Below are 26,937 nucleotides of genomic sequence, written 5' to 3'. Positions count from 1 at the left end.
TTAGGCCCTGGGAGAATTTGGTTCAAAGAAGCAAGGCACAGATGCTGCTAAAATGCAAGTTCTGAAAACCTGTGATGCCCATCAATTAATCAATCACATCTATTGAGCCCTTACTTTGTGCAGACCACCGTACTAAGTGCTTGGGAAAGTACAATACAACAGAATTAGCAGAAATGCTCCATGCCCATAATTAGCTTCAGTTGTATTTATTGAGCACTTACTGTGTACAGTGCACTGTACTAAACACTTAGAAAAGTGCCATTCAATAGAGACGGTAAATGTGATGCCTGCCCTTAGGGGCTATTCTCCATTTTCAGACTTTTTAAAACTTGTTTCTACTTTTTTTTTCCAGTGGTATTTGTTAAGCAGTTATTATGTGCCAGGCACTGTTCAAAGTGCTGGGAGAGATATAAGGTTAATCCAGTTGGACATAATCCCTGTCCCACAAGGGCCTCACAGACTTAAGCCCCATTTTATAGATGAAGTAATTTAGGGCCCAGAGAAGGGAAGTGACTTACCCAAGTTCACACAGCAGACAAGTAGCAGAGCTGGGATTAGAACCCAGGTCCTTGTGATTCCCAGGCCTGTGCTCTATCCACTAGGCCACACTCCTTCTCAGCTACTTCATTTTATTTGGGTATTAATCTTTCACCATCCTATCCCTAGAGAATAGTCTTTCTTCATCATAGTGCAGGACCCAATCAAACTTGAAGGAAAGACCTGTCTGCACAATTAGATGCAACAACCTAGTGTGGTGTTAAATGACAGGGGGATTTCTCTCTGACCTGGAATACATTTTTAGATTCATCTTTAGACCTTCGTGACTTCAGATTTAAATGATCTCAGTGGTATATGTTCACTATGGGGGGACAGATTAGTTACATTATTCCCAAATAGTCGGATTCATTTTTCAGTACCATTCTGAAAAATGGGGAAAGAGTTTCTTCGGAAACATGATCTACGACTAGTTCAAATGACATAATTAATTATTTGTATTTGCCAACTGGAGTCAACCCAAAAGCAGAAGAGAGTCAATCTGGAGTTGGTAAAATTTAGCAGTGTGGTCATTTGAAAGCTTTTGAATATACAGACACTTATTCATGTTAATATGGATAAGAGTTTATTTTCCCTCCTAAATTAATCTGGAAATTTTGTGTCAGGGTAGGGAATTATTTCATTTGCCTATATCAAATAACTGAAGGAAAAAAGATTAATTGAATAGATTTTGTCTGTAAATTCGTGTGGGCAAGGAAAATGTCTACTATCTATGTTGTACTCTCTCAAGCGTTTAGTACAATACTCTGTAATAATAATAATATTGCTGGCATTTATTAAGCGCTTACTATGAGCAAAGCACTGTTCTAAGTGCTGGGGAGGTTACAAGGTGATCAGGTTGTCCCACGTGGGGCTCACAGTCTTCATCCCCATTTTACAGATGAGGTAACTGAGGCCCAGAGAAGTTTCGTGACTTGCCCAAAGTCACACAGCAGACAAGTAGCAAAGCTACGATTTTGAATTCAGGTCCTCCTAAATCCCAGGCCTGTGCTCTTTCCAGTAGGCCATGCTGTTTCTCATTCCATTTCCATTGGCTAGATCAGACTCAGCTCTCATTCCTTAAAATATCCTTGGACTTTTCTATAAGGCCATTTTTCTCAATATCAGTAGAAGAACTAATGGCTACCATTTTAGAGACACTGCCTTGGGTTGGGTGAACTTTCAGGTGAGAAGGTTAGAACATACTCTTTTCCCCATTTCTCTCAGCTGAAGGGAAGCATTTCTCAAGTCGGAGGCCCTTACCTTTCAGCGACTTTGGACATTTTCAAACGGTGTCTGTCCATCTGCACATTCAGAAACGTTATCTGGGAAAAGAAACAATACCACCAAAGTTGATTTCATCCTGGGACCCTTTTATGAATGAAAAATCACAGCAGCGATGTCCTCCCACCCCTTAACTGTGGGGGTCCCTCAAGGTTCAGTTCTGGGTCCCCTTCTTTTCTCCATCTACACCCACTCCCTCGGAGAACTCATTTGCCCCCATGGCTTCCACTACCACCTCTATGCAGATGATACTCAAATCTACATTTCCAGCCCTGATCTCTCTCCATCTTTGTAGACTCGAATTTCCTCCTGCCTTCAAGACATCTCTACTTGGATGTCCTCCCATCACCTCAAGCTTAACATGTCCAAAGCAGAGCTCCTTCCCTTTCCCTGTCCTCCCCCTGACTTTCCCATCACAGTAGATGGGACCACCATCCTTCCTGGCTCACAAGTCTGTAACCTTGACTTTATCCTGGAATCTTCTCGCTCATTCAATCCACATATTCAATCCATCACTAAATCCTGTCGGCCCCATCTTCACAACATAGCTAAAATCTGCCCTCTCCTCTCCATCCAAACTGCTACCACATTACTATAATCACTCACTCTATCCCAAGTCGATTACTGCATCAGCCTCTTTTCCTGACCTCCCAGCCTACTGTCTCTCCCCACCCCAGTTCATACTTCACTTTGCTGCCTGGATCATTTTTCCAAAAACGTTCAGGATACATCACCCCACTCCTCAAAAAACTCCAGAAGTTGCCCATCCACCTCCACATCATACAAAAACTCCTCACCATTGGCTTTACAGCAGTCAATCACCTTGCCTGCTCCTATCTCACCTTGCTACTCTCCTACTACAATCTAGCCTGCACACTTCACTCCTCTAATGCTAACCTTCTCACTGTGCCTCGATATCATCTATCTTGCCAGCGACCCCTCGCCCACCTCCTGCATTTGGCCTGGAACACCCTCCCTCCTCAAATCTGACAGACAAGTTCTCTCCCCCTCTTCAAAGCCTTATTGAAGGCGCATCTCCTCCAAGAGGCCTTCCCTTACTAAGGGCTCCTTTCCTCTTCTCCCACTCTCTTCTGCATTGCCCCGACTAGCTCCCTTTGTTCTTCCCCCTTCCCAACCCCACAGCACTTATGTACATATCTATAATTTCTTTATATTAATTCATTCAGTAATATTTATTATTTGCTTACTGTGTGCAGACCACTGTATTTCATTCATTTCATTCAATTGTATTTATTGAATGCTTACTGTGTGCAGAGCACTGTACTAAGCACTTGGGAAATACAAGTCAGAAAGATATAGAGACAGTCCCTTCCCAACAACGGGTTCAGAGTCTAGAAGGGGGAGACAGACGACAAATGTTTGTCTCCCCACCTCTAGATGGTAAGCTTGTTATGGGCAGGAAATGTGTCTGTTTATTGTTGTATTGTACTATCCCAAGCCCTGCACATAGTAAGTACTCAACAAATATGACTGAATGAAGGAATGAATGAATGCTAATTCCTCTATTCTTTTTCGGATAGACCTTGTTGGAAGGGGGAAAAAAATCTAATGAAAAGAATGCTGGAATAACTGAAGAATATTTCTTATTCTTAATCCTGTAAACAAGGCAGCCAGAGTTGGAAGGAGGTCAATCATTCAATCAATTGTATTTACTGAACTCTTTGTGCAGAGTAATCATTCATTCTTTCATTCATTCATTCAATTGTATTTATTGAGTGCTTACTGTGTGCCGTACTAAGAGCTTGGGGGAGTACAATATAACAGTACAACAGACACATTCCTTGCACACAGTGAGCTTACGGGCTAGAGAAGGAGACAGGCATTAATATAAATAAATTAGAGAGTACTGGGTAAGCGCTTGGGAGAGTATTATACAACAGAATTAGCAGACAGGGTCCCTGCCTAGAGACACAGACATTAAAATGAAAAAATAAATAATTTATAATATATATATAAGATGTGTTCATAAATGTGTGAGGTTGGGGAATCATATAGGTAGTTATTTTATGGTGTTGTACTCTCCCAAGCACTTATTACAGTGCCCTGCACACAGTAAGCACTCACTAAATACCACTGATTGATTGATTGGTTGACTAATTCTAGATGCTTATTTCCCAGGAATCACAATACTTCTAAGAGCTCTCTAATGACAAAGTAGCATGATTATTGTGTCCTTGAGGAGAAAATGGAATAAAAATATTACTGCCATATTTACTAACATAATTGCCTCCCCGCTTTTTGCCCTACTCTGATTTTCACAGAGGAAATAGAAAATTATGTTTGAAACACAGAATTGTAAGTCAGAATGGTAAGGTGCACAAGGGTAGAAAGGAGATGAGGGTCAGAATCAGCTTAAATAGCAGAGTTCGTTATGAGCAGGGAAAATGTCCGCTAATTCTGTTGCAGTGTACAGTGCTCTGCAAATAGTAAGTGCTCATTTCAAGTGCTATTTCTCCTCCCTTATTGACACCCATTTCCATCATCCCCGCCAGCTCTTCCGTACATTCAACTCTCTTCTCAGGCCCCCGGTTCCTCCCCCTCCTCCTTCCCTCACCCTCAATGATCTGGCCTTCTACTTCATTAACAAAATTAAATCCATCAGGTCTGACCTCCCCAAAGTCACTCCCCACCCTTCTCCAACCCCCGGCTCTCAACACTCTCTGCTACTCTCCCATCCTTCCCAGCAGTATCCTCAGAGGAGCTCTCCTCCCTCCTCTCAAGTGCTACTCCGGCCACCTGTGCTTCCGACCCCATTCCCTCTCATCTCATGAAATCTCTCGCTCCATCCCTTCTCCCCTCCTTAACTTCCATCTTCAACCGCTCACTCTCCACTGGTTCCTTCTTCCTTCCCCTCTGCCTTCAAACATGCCCATGTCTCTCATCCTAAAAAAACCCTCTCTTGACCCCACCTCACCTTCTAGTTATTGCCCCATATCCCTCCTACCATTCCTTTCCAAACTCCTTGAACGAGTTGTCTACACGTGCTGCCTCGAATTACTCAACACCAACTCTCTCCTCGACCCCCTCCAGTCTGGCTTCCATCCCCTACATTCCATGGAAACTGCCCTCTCAAAGGTCACCAATGTCCTCTCAAAGGTCACCAATGACCTCCTGCTTGCCAAATCCAACGGCTCCTACTCTATCCTAACCCTCCTCGACCTCTCAGCTGCCTTCGACACTGTGGACCACCCCCTTCTCCTCAACACACTATCCGACCTTGGCTTCACAGACTCCGTCCTCTCCTGGTTCTCCTCGTATCTCTCCGGTCATTCATTCTCAGTCTCTTTTGCAGGCTCCTCCTCCCCCTCCCATCCCCTTACTGGGGGGGTTCCCCAAGGTTCAGTGCTTGGTCCCCTTCTGTTCTCGATCTACACTCACTCCCTTGGTGACCTCATTCGCTCCCACGGCTTCAACTATTATCTCTACGCTGATGACACCCAGATCTACATCTCTGCACCTGCTCTCTCCCCCTCTCTCCAGGCTCGCATCTCCTCCTGCCTTCAGGACATCTCCATCTGGATGTCTGCCCGCCACCTAAAACTCAACATGTCCAAGACTGAACTCCTTGTCTTCCCTCCAAAACCCTGCCCTCTCCCTGACTTTCCCATCTCTGTTGATGGCACTACCATCCTTCCCGTCTCCAAAGCCCGCAACCTTGGTGTCATCCTCGACTCTGCTCTCTCATTCACCCCTCACATCCAAGCCGTCACCAAAACCTGCCGGTCTCAGCTCCACAACATTGCCAAGATCCACCCTTTCCTCTCCATCCAAACCGCTACCCTGCTCGTTCAAGCTCTCATCCTATCCCGTCTGGACTACTGCATCAGCCTTCTCTCTGATCTCCCATCCTCGTGTCTCTCCCCACTTCAATCCATACTTCATGCTGCTGCCCGGATTGTCTTTGTCCAGAAACGCTCTGGGCGTGTTACTCCCCTCCTCAAAAATCTCCAGTGGCTACCAATCAATCTGCGCATCAGGCAGAAACTCCTCACCCTGGGCTTCAAGGCTCTCCATCACCTCGCCCCCTCCTACCTCACCTCCCTTCTCTCCTTCTACAGCCCAGCCCACACCCTCCGCTCCTCTGCCGCTAATCTCCTCACCGTACCTCGTTCTCGCCTGTCCCGCCATCGACCCCTGGCCCACGTCATCCCCTGGGCCTGGAATGCCCTCCCTCTGCCCATCCGCCAAGCTAGCTCTCTTCCTCCCTTCAAGGCCCTACTGAGAGCTCACCTCCTCCAGCAGGCCTTCCCAGACTGAGCCCCTTCCTTCTTCTCCCCCTCGTCCCACTCTCCACCCCCCCATCTTACCTCCTTCCCTTCCCCACAGCACCTGTATATATGTATATATGTTTGTACATATTTATTACTCTATTTATGTATTTATTTATCTTACTTGTACATATCTATTCAATTTATTTTATTTTGTTAGTATGCTTGGTTTTGTTCTCTGTCTCCCCCTTCTAGACTGTTAGCCCGCTGTTGGGTAGTGACTGTCTCTATGTGTTGCCGACTTGTACTTCCCAAGCGCTTAGTACAGTGCTCTGCACACAGTAAGCGCTCAATAAATACGATTGATTGATTGATTGATTGATTGCTCAGTAAATACTGCTTACTGATTGAGGGGGTTTCTTCATTAAAATGTGCCAACTCTGGAGTAGAAAGTCCCTCTAGACACTAAGCTTGTTGTGGTCAAGGAATGCGTCTATCAACTCTGTTATACTGTATTCTCCCAAGCCCTTGGTGCAGTGCTCTGCACCCAGTAAGTGCTCGTAGATATGATTGATTGTTAAAGAGAGAAGAGGTGTGTGTGTTTGTGTGTGTGTACTGTAATTCACTGATTGCCCGTTGTATGCAGCACATGGGAGACTTCGGTACAAATAAAAGTCACAGTTCCAAATGTCCTCATCTTTCTCTTCCTTCTCCCCTCCTTCTCTTCTTTTGTTGTCTCATTCTCCTCTATTGCTAGACTTAATTCTAGAACCACTCCTATTTTAATTTTTAAAAATTCTGCGATAAAGGGAGGCGATTTAGGCAGGTAAGTATGAGGAGGAGCATGAGGAGTGGTGTGGCCTGAGGAGCACTGTGGCCTCGTGGAAAGAGCACGGGCCTGGGAATCAGAGGATCTGGATTCTAATCCCGGATCTGCCACTTGTCTGCTGTGTGAACTTGGCCAAGTCACTTCACTTCTCTGTGCCTCATTTACCTCATCTGGAAAAATGGGATTAAGACTGTGAGCCCCATGTGGGACAGGGACTGTGTTCAACCAGTATCTACCCCAAGGCTTAGTACAGTGCCTGGCATGTAGTAAGTGCTTAACAAATAGCTCAATTATTTGTGGAAAGAGCATGCTCCTGGGAATCAGAGGACAAGGGTTTTAATCCCTGCTCTGTCACTTGTCTGCTGTGTGACCTTGGACAAGTCACTTCTCTTCTCTGTGCCTCTGTTATCTCATCTGTAAAATGGAGATGAAGACTGTGTGCCCTATGTGAGACAGGGACTGTTTGACCCATTTATCTCGTATCTACCCCAGCGCTGAATACAGTGCCTGGTACATTCATTCATTCAATCATATTTGTTGAGTGCATTCTGTGTGCAGAGCACTGTACTAAGTGCTTGGAAGAGTGCAAAATAACAATAAACATGTTCCCCACCCACAACATAGTAAGCATTTAAGAAATACCAATCAATCAATCATTCAGTCAAAGACTCCTCACTATTGGCTTCAAAGCTCTTCATCCCCTTGCCCCCACCTACGTCAACTCCCTTTTCTCCTACATCCCAGCCCACACACTCTGCTCCTCTGCTGATAATCTTCTCACTGAGTCTCGTTGTCTCCTGCCCCACTGTCGACCCCTGGCCCATGCCCTACCCCTGGCCTGGAATGCCCTCCCTCCAGACATCCGCCAAATTAGCACACTTCCCGCTTCAAAGCCCTACTGAAAGCTTGCCTCCTCCAGGAGGCCTTCCCAGAGTGAGCCCCGCTTTTCCTCTGCTCCTCCTCTCCTCCCTATTGCCCCAACTCCCTCCCTCTGCTGTACCCTCCCTCCCCACCCCACATCGCTTGTGTATATACATACATATTTATTATTCTATTTATTTTATTAATGATGTGTACATATCTATAGTTCCATTTATTTATATTGATGCTATTGATGCTTGTCTACTTGTTTTGTTTTGGTTGTCTGTCTCCCTCGTTCTAGTCTGTGAGCCCAATGTTGGGTAGGAATTGTCTCTATCTGTTACCACAGTGTACTTTCCAAGTGCCTAATACAGTGCTCCGCACACAGAAAGAGCTCAATAAATGTGATTGAATGAATGAATCATTCATTCAACTATCATCTCTATTATCTATCATCTATCATCTCTACGCTGATGACACCCAGATCTACATCTCTGCCCCTGCTCTCTCCCCCTATCTCCAGGCTCGCATCTCCTCCTGCCTTCAGGACATCTCCATTTGGATGTCTGCCCGCCACCTAAAGCTCAACATGTCGAAGACTGAACTCCTTGTCTTCCCTCCCAAACCTTGCCCTCTCCCTGACTTTCCCATCTCTGTTGACGGCACTACCATCCTTCCCGTCTCACAAGCCCGCAACCATGGTGTCATCCTCGACTCCGCTCTCTCATTCACCCCTCACATCCAAGCCGTGACCAAAACCTGCCGGTCTCAGCTCCACAACATTGCCAAGATCTGCCCTTTCCTCTCCATCCCAACCGCTACCCTGCTCATTCAAGCTCTCATCCTATCCCGTCTGGACTACTGCATCAGCCTTCTCTCTGATCTCCCATCCTCGTGTCTCTCTCCACTTCAATCCATACTTCATGCTGCTGCCCGGATTATCTTTGTCCAGAAACGCTCTGGGCATATCACTCCCCTCCTCAAAAATCTCCAGTGGCTACCAATCAATCTGCGCATCAGGCAGAAACTCCTCACCCTGGGCTTCAAGGCTGTCCATCACCTCGCCCCCTCCTACCTCACCTCCCTTCTCTCCTTCTACAGCCCAGTCCGCACCCTCCGCTCCTCCACCGCTGATCTCCTCACCGTACCTCGCTCTCGCCTGTCCCGCCATCGACCCCCGGCCCACGTCATCCCCCAGGCCTGGAATGGCCTCCCTCTGCCCATCCGCCAAGCTAGCTCTCTTCCTCCCTTCAAGGCCCTGCTGAGAGCTCACCTCCTACAGGAGGCCTTCCCAGACTGAGCCCCTTCCTTCCTCTCCCCCTCGTCCCCCTCTCCATCCCCCCATCTTACCTCCCTCCCTTCCCCACAGCACCTGTATATATGTATATATGTTTGTACATATTTTTTGACTCTATTTATTTATTTAATTTATTTGTACATATCTATTCTATTTATTTTATTTTGTTAGTATGTTTGGTCTCTGTCTCCCCCTTTTAGACTGTGAGCCCACTGTTGGGTAGGGACTGTCTCTATATGTTGCCAATTTGTACTTCCCAAGCGCTTAGTACAGTGCTCTGCACATAGTAAGCGCTCAATAAATACGATTGATGATGATGATGATGATGAATGAATGACTGCCTACCCCAGTGCTTAGTACAGTGACTGTTACATTCAGTCATTCAATCGTATTTATTGAGCAGATACCATGGGCAGGTATTAAGCGCTTGGGAGAGTACAGAACAACAATAAACACATTCCCTGCCCATAACATAGTAAGCACTTAACAAATACCAATCAATCATTCAATATTATTATTATGACTCTAGAAATGTCCCACAAAGCCCTCCACAGCCAACATGAATCGGATTTTCCCTACCCAGACATGATAAATGGCTGATTTACTCACCTGTTTTCTGATGTCTTCTTTTGTGGTTTTTCTGACTGGCTGAGCAGGTGTGTGTATGGGGCTCTGAGACTGAGAATCTTCAGTTATTCCATAGAGTGACTGGGAAAAGAGAACCAAAAGGGTCATTACGGCCCTGAAGATTTCCATTTACCCTGGAAAACTCTAGCCTAGAAACACCCAACAATCAGCCGTTTTCAGTGGGTTGATTCTAATCCTCCTACCAACAAAGTGTAGTCTAGTGCAAAAAGCACGGGCCTGGGAGTCAGAGGACCTGGGATCTAATCCCCTCTCTGCCAGTTGTCAGCTGTGTAACCTTGGGCAAGTCACTTCACTTCTCTGGGTCTCAGTTACCTCATCTGCAAAATGGGGATTGAGACTGTGAGCCCCACGTGGGACAGGGCCTTTGTACAATCTGATTTTCTTGTATCCACCCCAGTGCTTACTACAGTGCCTGGCACACTGTAAGTGGTTAACACATACCACAATTATTATCACTTATTATTATTAATCCTAGGTCTGCCACTTGTCTGCTGAGTGAGGTGAAGTCTCTGGACTTCTCTGTGCCTCTGTTCCCTCATGTGAAAAATGGTGATTCAATACCTAATAATAATAGTAATAATAATAATAATAATGGTATTTGTTAAGCGCTTACTATGCACCAGACACTGTGCTAAGCACTGGGGTGGATACAAGCAAATGGCGTTGGACACAGTCCATGTCCCACATGGGGCTCACAGTCTCAATTCCCATTTTACAGATGAGGTAACTGAGGCACAGAGAAGGGAAGTGACTTGCCCAAGGTCACCCAGCAGACTAGTGGTGGAGCCAGGATTAGAACCCCTGACCTCCTGACTCCCAGGCCTGGGCTCTTCTCCCTCCTACTGGAAGCCCCCTCTAGGACCTGGTGGTCTTATATCTTCCCCACAGCTTAGTGCAGTTTTGGCATGTAGTAAGTGCTTAACAAATACAACCATACTACTACCACTACTACTACTAATTATTATTATTAATAATAACCCTGGTTCTGCCACTTGCCTACTGTGTGACCTGACCAAGTCATTTCACTTCTCAGTGCCTCAATTTCCTCACCTATAAAATAAATATTCAATACCTGTTCACCTTCCTATAAAGACTGTGAGCCCCATGTGGGACAGGGATTGGGTCCAAACAAATTTTCATGTCTCTACACCATTGCTTAGTATGGTACTTGACACATAGTAAGTGCTTAACAAATACCACAGTTACTATTATTACAGGTCACGGGTTCTAATGCCGGCTCCCCTGCTTGTCTGCTGTATGCCTTGGGCAAGTCACTTAACTTCTCTTTGGCTCAGTTACCTCATCTGTAAAATGGGGATTAAGACTGTGAGCCCCAGTTGGGACAGGGACTGTGTCCAAACTGATTTGCTTGTATCCACCCCAGCACTTAATACAGTGCCTGGCACACAGTAAGCACTTCACAAACACCACAATTATTATTATTATTGTTATTAGCAAAGGGGCCATCTCAAGCTTCGCTTGGAAATAGTTTGCTTGGTTAGATTCCACAGGAATCTTGCCTTAGGAAAGTTTGTATAATGTCAGAGACAGAGACCATGTTTAATTTCAATCAATCAACTTTACTTATAAAGTGCTAACTGTGTGCAGAGCACGGTACTAGGTGCTTGGGAGAGTACAATAGAACAGAGTTGGTAGACATGTACCTGCCCACAACAAGCTTAGAATCTAGAGGGAAATTTCCACTGGTGTATACTCTTTTCTATGGCTTTGTACAGCACTCTATGCATAGTAAGCACTCAATAAATACTACTGCCTCTACTACCCCTCAAGTGGAGGCAAGAAGACTTCATATCCTCCTTGACCTTCAACTGGTTTTAGGGTTTAGTTTCAAAATTTTGTGGCTTTGAAGCAGTGTAGACTAGTGGTAAGGGCACGGGGAGTCAGGACTTGGGTTCTAATTCTAGCTCTGCCACAAGTTTGCTGTGTGACCAAGGGCCATGGTTACCTCAGTTACACCATCTGTAAAATGGGAATTAAATCCTTCTCCCTCCAATTTAGATTGAGAGTTCCATGTGGCACAGGTACTGTGTTCAATCTGATTTTTTTTTATGACATTTGTTAAATACTTACTATGTGACAGGCAGTCTGTTAGGCACTGGGGTACATACAAGCTAATAAGATTGGACACAGTCTGTGACTTACATGGGAATTGCAGCCTTAAGCACAGGCCTAGGAGTCAGAAGGATGTGCGTTTTAATCCCAGGTCTGCCACTTGTCTGCTGTGTGACCTTGGGCAAGTCGCTTCACTTCTCTGTACCTCAGTTCCCTCATCTGTAAAATGGGGATTAAGACCATGAGCCTCATGTGGGACAGGGACTGTATCTAACCCTATTTCCTTGTATGTAAGCCAATGCTCAGTACAGTACCTGGCACATAGTAAGCACTTAATAAATATCACAATTATTCTTATTATCCTTGTCTGGTACTTTCTTCTATGCTGTCCTTTCCTTGCTCTGTTTTTTTGCCCTAAATTAGTAGTAATAGCATGAGACTGGGATAAGGAGATGCAGGGTCTAGCCTCAGCTCTGCCTCATGCTCTTCATGCTCTTCAGTATAATAGGGATTAAATGCCTGTTCTCCCTTCCCCTTAAACTGTGAGTCCCAGGCAGAACAGGAGCTGTGTCCGATCCTATAACCGTGCATCTATCACAAGGCTTAGCATACAGCAGCATGGGCTCGGGAGCCAGGAGGACCTGAGTTCTAAACCCGGCTCTCAGTTGTCTGCTGTGTGACCTTGGGCAAGTCACTGAACTTCTCTGGGCTTCAGTTCCCTCATCTGTAAAATGGGGATTAGGACTGTGAGCCCCATGGGGGACAGGGACTGTATCCAACCTGATTATCTCATAGCTACCCCAGTGCTTAGAACAGCACTTGACACTTAACAAGTCCCATTATTATTATTGATAATTAGTACTGTCATTATTATAATAGTATTTATTAAGTGCCTAGTGTGTGCACTATGGGGAAAACACCCAGAGGTGAGAATTTGATACATTACCTGATTCTTCAGAGACTCCAAATCTTAGTCTAATTGTCCTTCATACAAAAGGTTCAATTGCTTTGATTATAACTTCTCTTACCCTTTCTCCTTCAGCTCTAATGTCGCTTTGTTCAGAATGTTACTTGGCTCTGTCTATGTTTATTTCACTTACAAAAGAAAAAATGAATTCCCCCATACCGATGACACCAACTGACCAATTGATCTGGAATTTTAATTTCCTCAACCTATTTTTCATATCTATGTGTGTAACAGATCTCATTAATAATAATAATCATGGTATTTGTTTAGCATTTACTATTTGTGAAGCACTGTTTTAAGCCTGGAGTAGTTACAAGATAATTTGTTGGATAGACACTAAGATAAAAAATAATCACTAAATCATTCATTTAGTATATTAAGGAAAGCATTTCAGCTAAACTGTTTGCCCAAAATTTGTTGTCTGTAGGTAATTGGCAGGTAAGACATTATTTTGCACAAACAAATGCTTCAAAACGCATAATTGCTTTCAGAAGATGGCCTATCTTTTGTGCATTTCAGTCTGGCTCAGAGATTCAAAAAACATCTAGTCTGGGAAACAATGATTTTTTTTTCTGGCCATTAACCAAAAGAAATCTTGTGATTTCTTTCATTTCAAGAGGGTCATTTAGGTCATGGAATTCCTAGGGTTGATAAGAAAAACTCCCACATTCATTCTCAGTTTCAACCAAATCATTGTCTCCATTTGATCAAAAGGATTACTTTCTCTGGCTTGAGTTTCTATCTTCAGAAATTGACATACTTTTTTGTCTTACAGTTTCATGTTACCAAGCCTTGATGGTTTTACGTTACCTGTAAATGCAAATCTCTAGCTAGCTGAAGAAACTGCAAGGCAAGCATTAAGAAAATTAACCGAACTAGCCAACCTTTTTGACTTTCTGGGGATTTTTCATCCGCCGACATTTCCGAATGTCCATTTCTGTTGTGTTGACACAGCCTGGCTGAGAAAGAAGTCATTACATAAATTACCATTTATAATTCGCCCCTCCTGTTCATTCCTAAAACAGATTCTCACCACCACCTCCTCCAAGTTGAATATCCATCTTTCTTTCTCAAGCTATTTTATGGCATAAAACTTACATTTGGCTACTTAGAAGTCCATTTCATTGACTACATCCTTCTAGACCATAAGCTCCTTGTGGGCAGGGAATGTGTGTTATATTGTGCACGAGTACTGTATTGTATTGTAATGTGTATTGTTATATTGAACTCTCCCAAGCGTTCAATACAGTACTCTGCACATAGTAAGTGCTCAATAAATATGATTGATTGATTACATCTCTATGTACCTTTTACCTTTGCCTGCTATTATATGTATTCTGAATATTTTGAGGTTTGAGGGACAAAGTAGTAAGATATTTTTCTTAGAATCCTTGTCAATTTTTGTTCAAAGACTATTTTTTAAATGGTTATTTGTTGGAGGCATGGATTTTCCTGGCATGAGGTCTTGAAGGGATAAGTTGAGCACATTCAGCTGAATCATTTTTAAGTTAGGTGGAAAGGACAGGGGAAAAAAAAACTTCCTCTTTTCCTCATTTCAAAAAGGATCAAAGAGGAACTGTTTTTCCCACGGGGAATTCCGACCTAGAGGAAGCAGGATGAAGTGGGGCATGTTTTGGAAATCAGGGCGCTGGTAATCTAAAATCTCCTAACAAACCATCAGTCTGATTTCTTGAGCACTGACTTTGTGCAGTGTACTGTACTAAGTGCTTGGGGTAGTATGATAAAACAATAAACAGATACATTCCCTCCCCACAACAAGCTTACAGTCTAGAGGGGGCGACAGAACATAATATAAATACAGAAATTATGGATATGTACCTAACTGCTGTGGGGCTGAGGGTGGGGGAAGAATAAAGGGAGCAAGTCGGGGCGACAAAGAAGGGACTGGAAGAAAAGGAAAGGGGGCTTTAGTCAGGAAAGGCCTCTTGGAGAAGATGTGCCTTTACTAAGGCTTTGAAGGAGGGGACAGTAAGTGTCTGTAAGATAAGAAAAGGACTACGTTTTGAATGTGCATGGTTGGGGTCGGCTGTTCCAGAATTGAGTTCTGATATGGACTTCTGAATGTACCTCTCTGTGTACCCAAGGAGATAGCTGAGACTTCGGACTGAGGGAATCTTTAAAAATTCATTCATTCATACATTCATTCATTCAATCATATTTATTGAACGCTTACTGTGTGCAGAGCACGGTACTGTTTGGGAGAGTACAGTGGCACAGGTACAGAGGAAAACAGCTGTTACAGTTTTAACTCACCAACTCTTTCACGTTCTGTGTTACCGTACAACCTCCCAGCAGTAGCCTAGACCGTCTTTGTTTTCTGGAAGTTTGGGGGAAGGCAAAACCCGAGAGAACTGTGCAAACTCATTCATTCGTTCAATAATATTTATTGAGCATTTACTGTGTGCAGAGCACTGTATTAAGGGCTTAGGAGAGTACAATACAACGATAAACAGACACATTCACACTCATCTCACCACCGGCCTGTGGACATCCCAGAATGCTCTCTCTTGACTATCCAAAATTTTCCTTTCGGTTTTATCTTTTTTCCGGTCGATCCTGAAAATAGGAGTAAAGAAGAGATTTATTTTAATGGCATATCTTAAGTGCTCACTATGTCCTGGATGCTGTAGTAAGTAGCTTAGTAAGTAGCCAAGCACTGTTCTCAGCGCTGGGAGAGATACAAGGTAAGCAGGTTGTTTCACGTGGGGCTCACAGTCTTAATCCTCATTTTCCAGATGAGGGAAGTGAGGCCCAGAGCAATGAAGTGACTTGCCCAAGGTCACAAAGCCGATTAATGGCCCTGCTGGGATTAGAACCCAGGTCCTTCTGACTCCCATGCTCTATCCACGAGGCTACACTGCTTCTTGTTTACTTCTGCCTTTTTCCTGCTGAAATTATCTCTGCTAGGTAGCCGGTAGCCCACAGAACAAGCATAAATATAAATATGCATTCATAGACTGTCAACTCACTCTGGACAGGGAGCGTGTCTGCTAATTCTGTTGTACTGTACTCTCCCAAGCACTTAGTACAGTGCTCTGCACATAGTAAGTGCTCAATAAATACCAATGATTGATTGATTTGGGGGTATAAGGACTGGATAGATAAGCAGTGTACTCCTCCCTCTACAAAACTACATAGGGAGGGGACATAAGCTAATCATGGGCAGGGAATGTGTCAGTTTATTGTTATTTTGGACTCTCCCAAGTGCTTACTACGGTGTTCTGCACACAGTAAGCACTCAGTAAATACGACTGAATGAATGAATTCGGGCAAGAATTGCAAAGAGCCAAATATCTAAGGCAACTAAGAATGTTGTGGACCACACAAATTTAATTCATCTAGGCAACAAAGGCTGGGATTGAGGGAGTCATCCGACACCGCCAATCTCAGACCTGATCAGTGCCTGGCTCACTTACTTGTACCAGCCCCGGACTGAAAACTCCAGATGCAGTAATCAATCCATCGATGGTATTTACTGAGCACTTTCTATGTGCAGAGCACTGTACTAAGTGCTCGGGGAGAGTACAATACAACAGAATCAGTAGACACATGTCCTACCCATAATGAGCTTACAGTCCAGGGGCAGAGACAGACGTTAATGTTAATAAATAATTTTTAATATATGGTTTAAAAACATGTACATCAGATGAGAAGCAGAATGGTCTAGTGGTTAGAGCATGGGCCTGGAAATCAGAAGTACCTGGGTTCTAATCTCAGCTCCGCCACTTGTCTGCTGTGTGATCATGTGAGACCTACTTATCTTGCATTTACTCCTGTGCTTAGCTCGATGCTTGGCACACAGTAAGTGCTTAAGGAATATTATTCTTCTTATTATTAATAATAATTCTGGCTCTGCCACGTGTCTGCTGGGTGACCTTGGGCAAGTCACTTCACTTCTCGGGGCCTCAGTTACTTCATTTGTAAAATGGGGATTAAGACTATGAGCCCTGCATGAGACAGGGACTGTGTCCAACCTGATTAGCTTGTATCTTCCCCCATGCTTAGTACAGTGCCTGGCACATAGTAAGCTCTTAACAAATACCATTAAAAAAAAATGGAGTAAAAGAAAACTGACCCATTTAGCTCTACCCACTACAACTGATGAAAACGCAGATGACATTAATAATAGAGAGTAAATTACGAGTCACATGCTTTCAGTTTTAATTAATAGGATACACAAAAAAGACATCAGATTGCTTGACAACATCTCCTTAAATTGAGAAGTAACTCAGAGATTAATTAGCACGTAACTTCTAGTTTTTCTGAACTCATGGGAACAGTTCAGTTTACTAGACTGAAATAAACCCATAATCCCCCTGCTATGTTCAAAGATAATTACTGAGTACGCAAATGGTCCCCAATTACAATGTAATGGTAGTTGATCAAAAAAGGTAATCCAGAAACACTACATTCAAGTGACAATTTCCCCTCCTTTTGAAGCATAAAATGCTTGGTGCTTCTGAAATCACCAATTAACTCTTCACCTTGTTTTACACTGTCTTTTTGGGTGCCTAGATATCCACAGAACCAGGTCTTTCAGACTCCCAGGCCCGTGCTCTATCAACTAGGCCATGCTGCTTCTGGCCCAGTAATACCTAATCCTACCCCACAGCTCTGGGCTTGTGCAACAGACACTGCTAAGTGTACCTCACGGGTGGCTGAGACAGAATGATAATACCTGTGGTACTTGTTAAGCACTTACTATGGGCCAGGCACTGTACTAAGTGCTGGGGGAGATACCAGGTGATTGGTTTGGATGCAGTCAAATGATGAGAAGCTTCTTGTTGGACTCAATCAATTTTGAGTGGAACAGAAGGCAGAGGAAGAACGAAGGGAAAGAAGAGGTGTGTCTATTGAATAGAACATGGGGCCTGGGAGTCAGAGGTCCTGGGTTCTAATCCCAGCTGTGCTACTTGTCTGCTCTATGACCCTGGGCGCGTCACTTCACTTCTCTGGGTCTGTTTCCTTGCCTGCAAAATGTGGATTCAATATCTGTTCTCCCTCCTACTTAGACTGTGAGCCCCACATGGACCTGATTATCTTGTATGTACCCCAGTGCTTAGTACTGTGCTTGGCACACAATAGGCGCTTAACAAATACCATAATTATTATTGCTATTTTGATGATTAATATTAAACCCGGCTCTGTGACTTGTCTGCCAAGTGACCTTGGGTGAGTCACTTCACTTCTCTGGGCGTCAGTTCCCTCATCTAAAAAATGGGGATTAAGTCTGTGAGTCCCATGTGGGACAGGGACTGTGTCCAACCTGATTAACTTGTGTCTACCCTAGTGCTTAGTACAGTGTGTGGCACATAATAAGCTCTTAAAAAATACCACTAAGAATAAAAAAACCCTCCTGACCATGGGATTGTTGTACTTGGGCAGGAAATGTGTATGCTTATCGTTATATTGCACTCTCCCAAGCGCTTAGCACAGCGCTCTGCACACAGTAAGGGTTCAACTTCTAGACTTTGAGCCTGCTGTTGGGTAGGGACCGTCTCTATATGTTGCCAACTTGTACTTCCCAAGCGCTTAGTACAGTGCTCTGCACACAACAAGCGCTCAATAAATACAATTGAATGAATGAGTGAATGAATGCTCTGCACACAGTAAGTGCTCAATAAATACGATTGAATGAATGAATGAATGAATATGACTGAATGAAGAAAAGGCTGGCTTTCTATCTGGTGTGATACAGAGTGGGGACTTGCTCTGTGGCAAGAGCCCGGGTTTGGGAGTCAGAAGGCATGGGTTCTAGTCCCGGCTCTGCCCACTTGTTTGCTGTGTGACCTTGGGTAAGCCACTTAACTTCTCTGTGCCTCAGCTACCTCATCTGTAAAATGGGGATTAAGACCATGAGCTGCATGTGGGACAACCTGATAAGCTTGTATCTCCCCCAGAGCTGAGAACAGTGCTTGGCACATAGTAAGCTCATAACAAATACTATACTTGTCTGCTGTGTAACCTTGGATATGCCACTTCAATTCCCCTAGAACTCAGTTTTGTCATCTGTAAAATGGGGATTAAGACTGCGAGCCCCATGTGGGACAGGAATTGTTTTCAACCGGTTATCTTTTATCTACCCCAGTGCTTAGTACAATGCCCGGCACATACTAAGCCCTTAAAAAATACCATAAAATAAAAACAAAGATGATGAATCCCTTCTGGAACATGGACTGTGTCCACCCTGAGTAACTTGTATCGATAAAGATAATTGGGTTGAACACAATTCCTGTCTCACATGGGGCTTGCAGTCTTAATCCCCATTTTACAGAGCTCAGTAAATACCAGTGATGATGTTTCAGTGGGAGTGATGCTGAAAAGAAGTAGATTGGTTATTTTCTAGTGGGTTTAAATGCAGATTGGAACAATTCGACTTCATCTACACTAGTCAATACGGTTGTCAACAAGCTTGGTAAGCAATGGTGGCATTTTTTATTTAAAGCAATTGTTAAGTACTTACTACATGCCCAGGCACTTTACTACGTGTAGCAAGCACTTCACAAATACCGTAAAGTGGAAACAAAAAGGGTATTTCTGTTGGGTGTACCTACTTCACTTGTGCTTCTGCTTGCATAAAGATGAATTCCCACTTCCTTGCAAAAGCCCTCTGCAGTCTTGCTAAATTCTCCTAAAAAATAGAAATCAGTGAGAAAGGGGCAGTTAGGAAGAGAGTCAGACAAATGCCACCATTGCTTACCAAACTTGTTGACAACCATATTGATTAGTGTAGACAAAGTCAAATTGTCCCAATCTGCTTTTAAACCCACTAGAAAATAATCAATCTACTTCTGTTCAGCATCCCTCCCACTGAAACATCATCAATTGTATTTATCAAACTCTGTGATTTCATAAGAGAGGAACGGTGGACAGATTCACCACAGGAACGGTGGGTAGATTCAATCCTACTACTACAGGCAGGGAATGCGTCTATTTATTGTTATTCATTCAATCGTATTTATTGAGTATTTACTGTGTGCAGAGCACTGTACTAAGTACTCAGAAAGTACTTTTCCAGGTTTCATTCATTCAATTGTTTCCCTCTCAGGGTCGCACCTGGAGAGTTTCCAGGACTCTACCAGTCTCGGCTATGTGAGGGAGAGTCAAGCAGAGGCCTACCCATTTCATTCCTAGCTTGGCCAGTGGCTGGCAAGTGGAAGGCCATCTGCTACAAGTCAAAACTCACCCATGCTGGGCAGCAGCAGCACGGGAGATAGTCGAGGGTGCAGACTCAAGTGTGGATGCTGCAACGGTAAACCACTTCTGGATTTTCACCAAGGAAACTACCAACTACACTACCAGAATGATTGCAGATGGAAAGCAGAACAATCTGGGAGAGATGTGTCCATGGTGTTGCTATGGGCTGGAAATGACTCGACAGCATAAGACAAGACTATCCCAAGCGCTTAGTACAATTCTCTGCACTTAGTAAACACCCAATAAACATGATCGAATGAATGAATACTACTATTACTAATAATAATATTAATTACAACTGTGGTATTTGTTAGGGGCTTGCTACGTGCCAGGCATTGTACTAAGCACTGGGCTAGGTACAAGATAATCAGCTTGGCTTGGGCACAGCCCCCTGTCCCACATGGAGCTCACAGTCTTAATCCCCATTTTCCAGATGAGAGAACTGAGGCACAGAGCAGGGTAGTGACTTGAGCAAGGTCACACAGCAGACATATAGCCAACCTGGGTTTAGAACCCAGGTCCTTCTGACTCGTAGGCCCGGGCTCTTTCCACTAGGCCATGCTGCTTCTCCAACTTGCAAGCCTGGTTCTTGCCTGATTGTGCAGAGGAAGATTACACTCAAGCCCCTCTCTATTTCTTCTCCTCCTCCTTCCCTCCCTTTCATCTGTTCCACTGCTCACTAACGCCTCCACCAGTGGGTGGATGGAAAAAAGAGGAGGAGCGGAAACCCAATTTAGCCCACGTTCCTGCTCCTTAGCAGCTCCTAAAGGATGGGCCAGGGGAGGACATGGATGGGAAGAGGCAGGGCTTACATTGGAAGCTTGGGATCATCTATAAATTTGACACATCTGGCTATTGCCACCCTTCCACTAGCACAGAGAGAGGATGATTGGCTGAACGTCACGGAGAAGAAATTTTCATCTGTGGAAGGTGAGGACAGATGAATCAATCAGTGGTATTTATTGAGTGCTTACTGTTTCCAAACAGTAAGCACTATACTAAATGCTTCCACCCATACTCACTCCTTTGGTGAACTCATTCACTCCCACGGCTTCAACTATCATCTTTACACAGATGATAGCCAAATCTACATCTGCTCCCCTGTTCTCTCTCCCTCCTTCCAGGCTTGCATCTCCTCCTACCTTCAGGACATTTCCACCTGGAATTCCACCCACCACCCAAAACTCAATATGTCCAAGATGGAGCTCCTTATCTTCCCTCCCAAACCCTGGCCTCTCTCTGACTTTCCTGTCACTGTGGACAGCATGACTGTCTTTCTCGTCTCACAAGGCCGCAACCTCAGTGTCATCCTTGACTCCGCACTCTCATTCACCCCACATAGCCAATCCGTCACCAAAACCTGCCGGTCTCCCCTTCACAACATCCCCAACATTACCCTTTCCTCTCCATCCAAACAGCTACCATGTTAGTACTATCACTCATCCTCTCCCAACTGGATGACTGCATCAGCCTCCTTTCTGATCTCCCAACTTCCTGTATCTCCCCGTTTTAGTCCATATTTCACTCTGCTGCCCAGATTATCTTTCTACGGAAATGCTTTGGGCATGTCACCTCACTCTTCAAAAATTTCCAGTGGTTGCCTATCCACCTTCTCACTCCTTGCTGCAAGGGTCTCCATCCCCTTGCCCCTTCATACCTCACACTGCTTCTTCCTTCTCCAGCCCAGCCCACACACTCTGCTCCTCTGGGGCTAACCTTCTTACTGTGCCTTATTCTCGCCTGTCCTGCTGTCTACTCCTGGCCCCCATCCTACCTCTGGCCTGGAATGCCCTCCCTCCTCACATCCACCAAACTAGCTCACCTCCCCCCTTCAAAGCCCTACTGAAAACTCACCACCTCCAGGAGGCCTTCCCAGACTGAGCCCCCTTTATCCTCTGCTCCTCCTCCCCTCCTCATCTCCCCAACTCCCTCCCTCTGCTCTATCCCCCACCCTGCCTCACAGCACTTGTGTAAATATGTACAAATTTATTATTCTATTTATTTTATTAATGATGTGTATATATCTATAATTCTATGTATTTATATTGATGTTATTAATGCCTGTTTACTGGTTCGATGTCTGTCTCCCCCGCCCCTTCTAGACTGTGAGCCCATTGTGGGCAGGGATTGTCTCTGTTGCTGAATTTTACTTTCCAAGCACTTAGTACAGTGCTCTGCACACGGTAAGCGTTCAATAAATACGATTAAATGAATGAATATAACCGAGTTAGGAGACACATTCCCTGCCCATAACGAGCTTACAGTCTAGAGGGGGAGATAGACATGACTAGGAAATAAATGATGGATATGCACCTAAATGCTGTGGGGCTGAGGGAGGGGTGAATAAAGGGTGCAAATCCAAGTGCAAGGGTGATGCGGAAGGATGTGGGAGAAGAGGAAGCAGAGTGTTGCTGAATTGTACTTTCCAAGCACTTAGTACAGTACTCTGGACACTGTAAACACTCAATAAATACAACGGAATGAATGAGTGAATGAGTAGAGAAGGGGGTAGTGAGGTTACGATGGTCAAGGAAGATGTGGGAAGCAGAATGCACTTTGAGCTGTGACCTGTGGATATTTGATATTTGCCCCACACCCAACTCCACAGTACTTATGCAAACATCTTCAAATGGTATACCATAAAAGACTTATTTATATGGTCAGGGAATGTGTCTGCTAATTCTGCTGTATTAATGATAATAATAATAATAGTAATAATAATAATGGTATTTGTTAAGTGCTTACTATGTTCTAAACACTGTTCTAAGCGCGGAGGTAGATAGAAGGTAATCGGGTTGTCCCACGTGGGGCTCACAGTCTTCATCCCCATTTTACAGATAAGATAACTGAGGCACAGAGAAGTTAAGTGACTTACCCGAAGTCACACAGCTGACAAGCGGTGGAGCCGGGATTAGAATCCACAACCTCTAACTCCCAAGCCCATGCTCTTTCCACAAAGTCACGCTGTTTCTAATAATAATTGAGGTATTTGTTAAGTGCTTACTATGTGTCAGGCCTTGTACTAAGCACTGGAGTGGATAAAAGCAAATCGGGTTGGACACAATCCCTGACCCACATGGGCTCACAGTCTCACTCCCCATTTTACATATGAGGAAACCGAGGCCCAGAGAAGTGAAGTCACTTGCTCAAGGTCACACAGCAGATAAGTGACAGAGTCAGGACTAGAACCCATGACCTTCTCACTCCCAGGCCTGTGCTCTATCCACTACGCCATGCTGACCTATACTGTACTCTCCCATGGGCTTAATAAAGTATTCTGCACATAGTAAGCACTCAATAAATACTACTGATTAATTGATTGAGAAACTATTTCAGCAAGGCCTGCAGTGTTCTAAAAACCTCTTCTGCATAAATGGCAAACTCCTTGAGGGTAGAGGCCGTGCTCTGTGTGTAGAGCACTGTACAAAATGCTCTGGAAAGTAAAGCACAACAATGTAACAGACCAATATCCTGACCACTCAGTACAGCCCCCTGCACACAGTGAATGCTCAATACATAAGAGTAACTGATGGAGAGCACCATGTTACGTAAGTTCATTGCCACAACAAATCTTAAAGCCTGGGAAGGGTGATATATCCATAATTTATTTATTCATATTAATGTGTGTCTCCCCCTCTGTAAGCTCCTTGAAGGCAGGGAAAGTGTCTACTGACTCTGTTGAATTGTTCTCTCACCAAGTGTTCAGTACAGTGCTCTGCACACAGTGAGTGCTCCATAAATACAATTGACTGACTGAAGGCATAATTGCACTCCGAGCACGAGAAAGATCCTCAAGGTGAAGTCGGATTGAGATTGGAACACAGGAAAGAGAATCACAAACCTCCATTCCACATGCTCTTCTTTGCCCAGGTGCCCCTCATATCACAACGCTGACAAAAGACACCCCCAAAACAGGGAAATAAAGAAGCAAGCCAGTGTTTCTCCAGCTTTGCACCCCAACAAATCTTAGAGTATGAGAAAGGTGACACATCTGTAATTTATTTATTCGTATTAGCATCCGTTTCCCACTCTAGGCTGCAAGCTCGTTGTGGGCAGGGAACGTGTCTACCAATTCTGTTGTACTCTATTGTACACAGAGATTGTACCCAACCTGGTACACTTGTACATGTGTATCTATGTACCTATTTATAATTATAATTCTATTTATTTTTATTAATGATGTGCACATATCTTTAATTCTCTTTATAATGATACTACTGATGTCTGTCTCCCCCCTTCTAGACTGTGAGGCTGTTGTGGGCAGGGATTGTCTCTGTTGTTAAATTGTACTTCCCAAGTGCTTAGTACAATGCTCTGCACTCAGTAAGTGCTCAATAAATATGACTGAATGAATTTATTTTTATCCACCCCATTGCTCAGAGCAGTGCTTGGCAAATAATCAGTGCTTAACAAGTGCCACTATTATTATTATTATTGTTACTCTCCTAAGTGATCAGTGCAGTTCTCTACACACAGCAAGTCTTCAATAAATATGATTGATTGATTGATCAAAAGCATAATTTTACTCCGAGCATGAGGGAGACCCTCAAGGTGAGATTGAATGGAGGCTGGAACACAAGGAAAAAAATCAGAAACCTTTTCTGAGAGTCTCCTCATCCATTTGCTCTTCATATTGCAACCCTGGAAAAAGTCACTCCAAAAGCAGAGAAATAGAGAAACAAGAAGCAGCCAGTGATTCCCCAGCTTATCCTCACTACAAATCTTAAAGCCCAGGAGAGGCTGGTCCACAGTGTATGCGGTATATGAGTGTGTGTTTGTGCTACCAAGTGATACTCCTCACTCTCGGCTTCAAGGCTCTCCATCACCTCGTCCCCTCCTACCTCACCTCCCTTCTCTCCTTCTACAGCCCAGGATGCACCCTCCGCTCTTCTGCTGCTCACCTCCTCACTATGCCTCGTTCTCGCCTGTCCCGCCGTCAACCCCGGGGCCCATGTCTTTCTCCTGGGCTGGAATGCCCTCCCTCCACACATCTGCCAAGCTAGCTCTCTTCCTCCCCTCAAAGCCCTACTGAGAGCTCACCTCCTCCGGGAGGCCTTCCCAGACTGAGCCCCCTTTTTCCTCTCCCCCTCTCTATCCCCCCCGCCCTACCTCCTTCCCCTCCCCACAGCACTTGTATATATTTGTACCGATCTATTACTCTATTTATTTTAATTGTACATATTTACTATTCTATTTATTTTGGTAATTATGTGCATATAGCTTTAATTTTATTTGTTCTGACGATTTTTGTTCTGACATGCTTTGTTTTCTGGTCTGTCTCCTCCTTCTAGACTGTGAGCCCGTAGCTGGGTAGGGACCGTCTCTAGATATGTTGCCGAATTGTACTTCCCAAGTGCTTAGTACAGTGCTCTGCACACAGTAAGCGCTCAATAAATATGAATGAATGAATGAATGAATGTACACACATGTCTGCAATGTATTTATTTATATTAATGTCTGTCTCCCCCTTTAGACTGTAAGCTGTCCTCTTCCAAGCTCTTAGGACAGTGCTCTGCACAGAGTAAGCACACAATAAATACAATCAAAAGAATGAATGAAAATGCTAAAAGAAAAAAAACAAAAAGGAATTCCAACCCTAGACACAATTGTTAAGACTTCCAATATAACAATTCCTCTTTTCCCCAGCAACGTATCCCAGGGGTTGTGGGTAAAACATACAGCTTCGTAGTCTGCCAATTCCAGTCTGGCTTTGTTCTGCATTGTCCTCTTACAGAGATAGATGGCTGAGGGAGAAAAGAAAGAAAAACATTTATATCTGCCATTTATTCATTTCTATTAATGTCTGTCTCCGCCCCAGACCGTGAGCTCATTGAGGGCAGGGAACATTCATTCATTCATTCAATCTTGTTTATTGAGCGCTTACTGTGTGCAGAGCACCGTACTAAACACTTGGAAAGTACAAGTTGGCAACATATAGAGACGGTCCCTACCCAACAGTGGGCTCACAGTCTAGAAGGGGGAGACAGAGAACAAAACAAAACATATTCACAAAATAAAATAAGTAGAATAAATACGTACAAGTAAAATAAATAGAGTAATAAATACGTACAAACATATATACATATATACAAGTGCATGGGGGTCCCTCGGTTCTCTGGGCCTCAGTTCCCTCAGGTCCAACAACTCTGTTGCATTGGACTCTCCCTAGTGCCTAGTACAGTGCTCTGCACACAGAAAGCACAATTGGCAGAACTGGGATTAGAACCCAGGTCCTCCAGCTCCTAGCCCTGTGCTTTTTCCTCAGTTTTTTTTTTGCTCCTCCACAAGGGTAGACTTGTGATGCTTGTTGAGCACTTACTTTGTGCCCAGCACTATACTAAATGCTGGGGTACAGATAAGATAATCATTAAACCGCTACCCTGCTCGTTCAAGCTCTCATCCTATCCCATCTGGACTACTGCATCAGCCTCCTCTCTGATCTCCCATCCTCGTGTCTCTCCCCACTTCAATCCATACTTCATGCTGCTGCTCGGATTGTCTTTGTCTAGAAACACTCCGGGCATGTTACTCCCCTCCTCAAAAAGCTCCAGTAGCTACCAATCAATCTGCGCATCAGGCAGAAACTCCTCACCCTCGGCTTCAAGGCTCTCCATCACCTCGCCCCCTCCTACCTCACCTCCCTTCTCTCCTTCTACAGCCCACCCCGCACCCTCCGCTCCTCTGCCGCTAATCTCCTCACCGTGCCTCGTTCTCACCTGTCCCGCCGTCAACCCCCGGCCCACGTCATCCCCCTGGCCTGGAATGCCCTCCCTCCCCACATCCTCCAAGCTAGCTCTCTTCCTCCCTTCAAGGCCCTACTGAGAGCTCACCTCCTCCAGGAGGCCTTCCCAGACTGAGCCCCCTCCTTCCTTCCCCCTCCTCCCCCTCTCCATCCCCACCATCTTACCTCCTTCCCTTCCCGACAGCACCTGTATATATGTATATATGTTTGTACATATTTATTACTCTATTTATTTATTTTACTTATACCTATCTA

The 26,937-nt window shown here is 44.4% G+C and overlaps 1 protein-coding gene and 1 non-coding gene across 4 annotated transcripts in view; one reads left to right on the top strand and one right to left on the bottom strand.

Moving 5' to 3' along the window:
• Positions 1-26,937, bottom strand: part of RGS6 (regulator of G protein signaling 6) — a 419,024-nt gene that overhangs the window by 48,814 nt on the left and 343,273 nt on the right. For all 3 annotated transcript variants that reach the window (XM_038765488.1, XM_038765486.1, XM_038765487.1), the window contains exons 7-12: positions 25,620-25,684; positions 19,298-19,374; positions 15,218-15,299; positions 13,607-13,681; positions 9,644-9,742; positions 1,798-1,859 (exon numbers count right to left, since the gene is read on the bottom strand). In XM_038765488.1, coding sequence (XP_038621416.1) covers positions 1,798-1,859; positions 9,644-9,742; positions 13,607-13,681; positions 15,218-15,299; positions 19,298-19,374; positions 25,620-25,684 — 460 coding nt within the window. The remainder of the gene's footprint in view (positions 1-1,797; positions 1,860-9,643; positions 9,743-13,606; positions 13,682-15,217; positions 15,300-19,297; positions 19,375-25,619; positions 25,685-26,937) is intronic.
• Positions 19,782-19,919, top strand: LOC119944978. The gene has a single exon (XR_005456115.1). It is a non-coding gene; the product is annotated as a small nucleolar RNA SNORA7 (small nucleolar RNA).

Source organism: Tachyglossus aculeatus, chromosome 23, assembly GCF_015852505.1.
Source record: "Tachyglossus aculeatus isolate mTacAcu1 chromosome 23, mTacAcu1.pri, whole genome shotgun sequence".
Lineage (NCBI taxonomy): Eukaryota > Metazoa > Chordata > Mammalia > Monotremata > Tachyglossidae > Tachyglossus > Tachyglossus aculeatus.
Note: the sequence above shows the minus strand (reverse complement) of the source record. Positions and strands in the feature narration are given on the sequence as shown.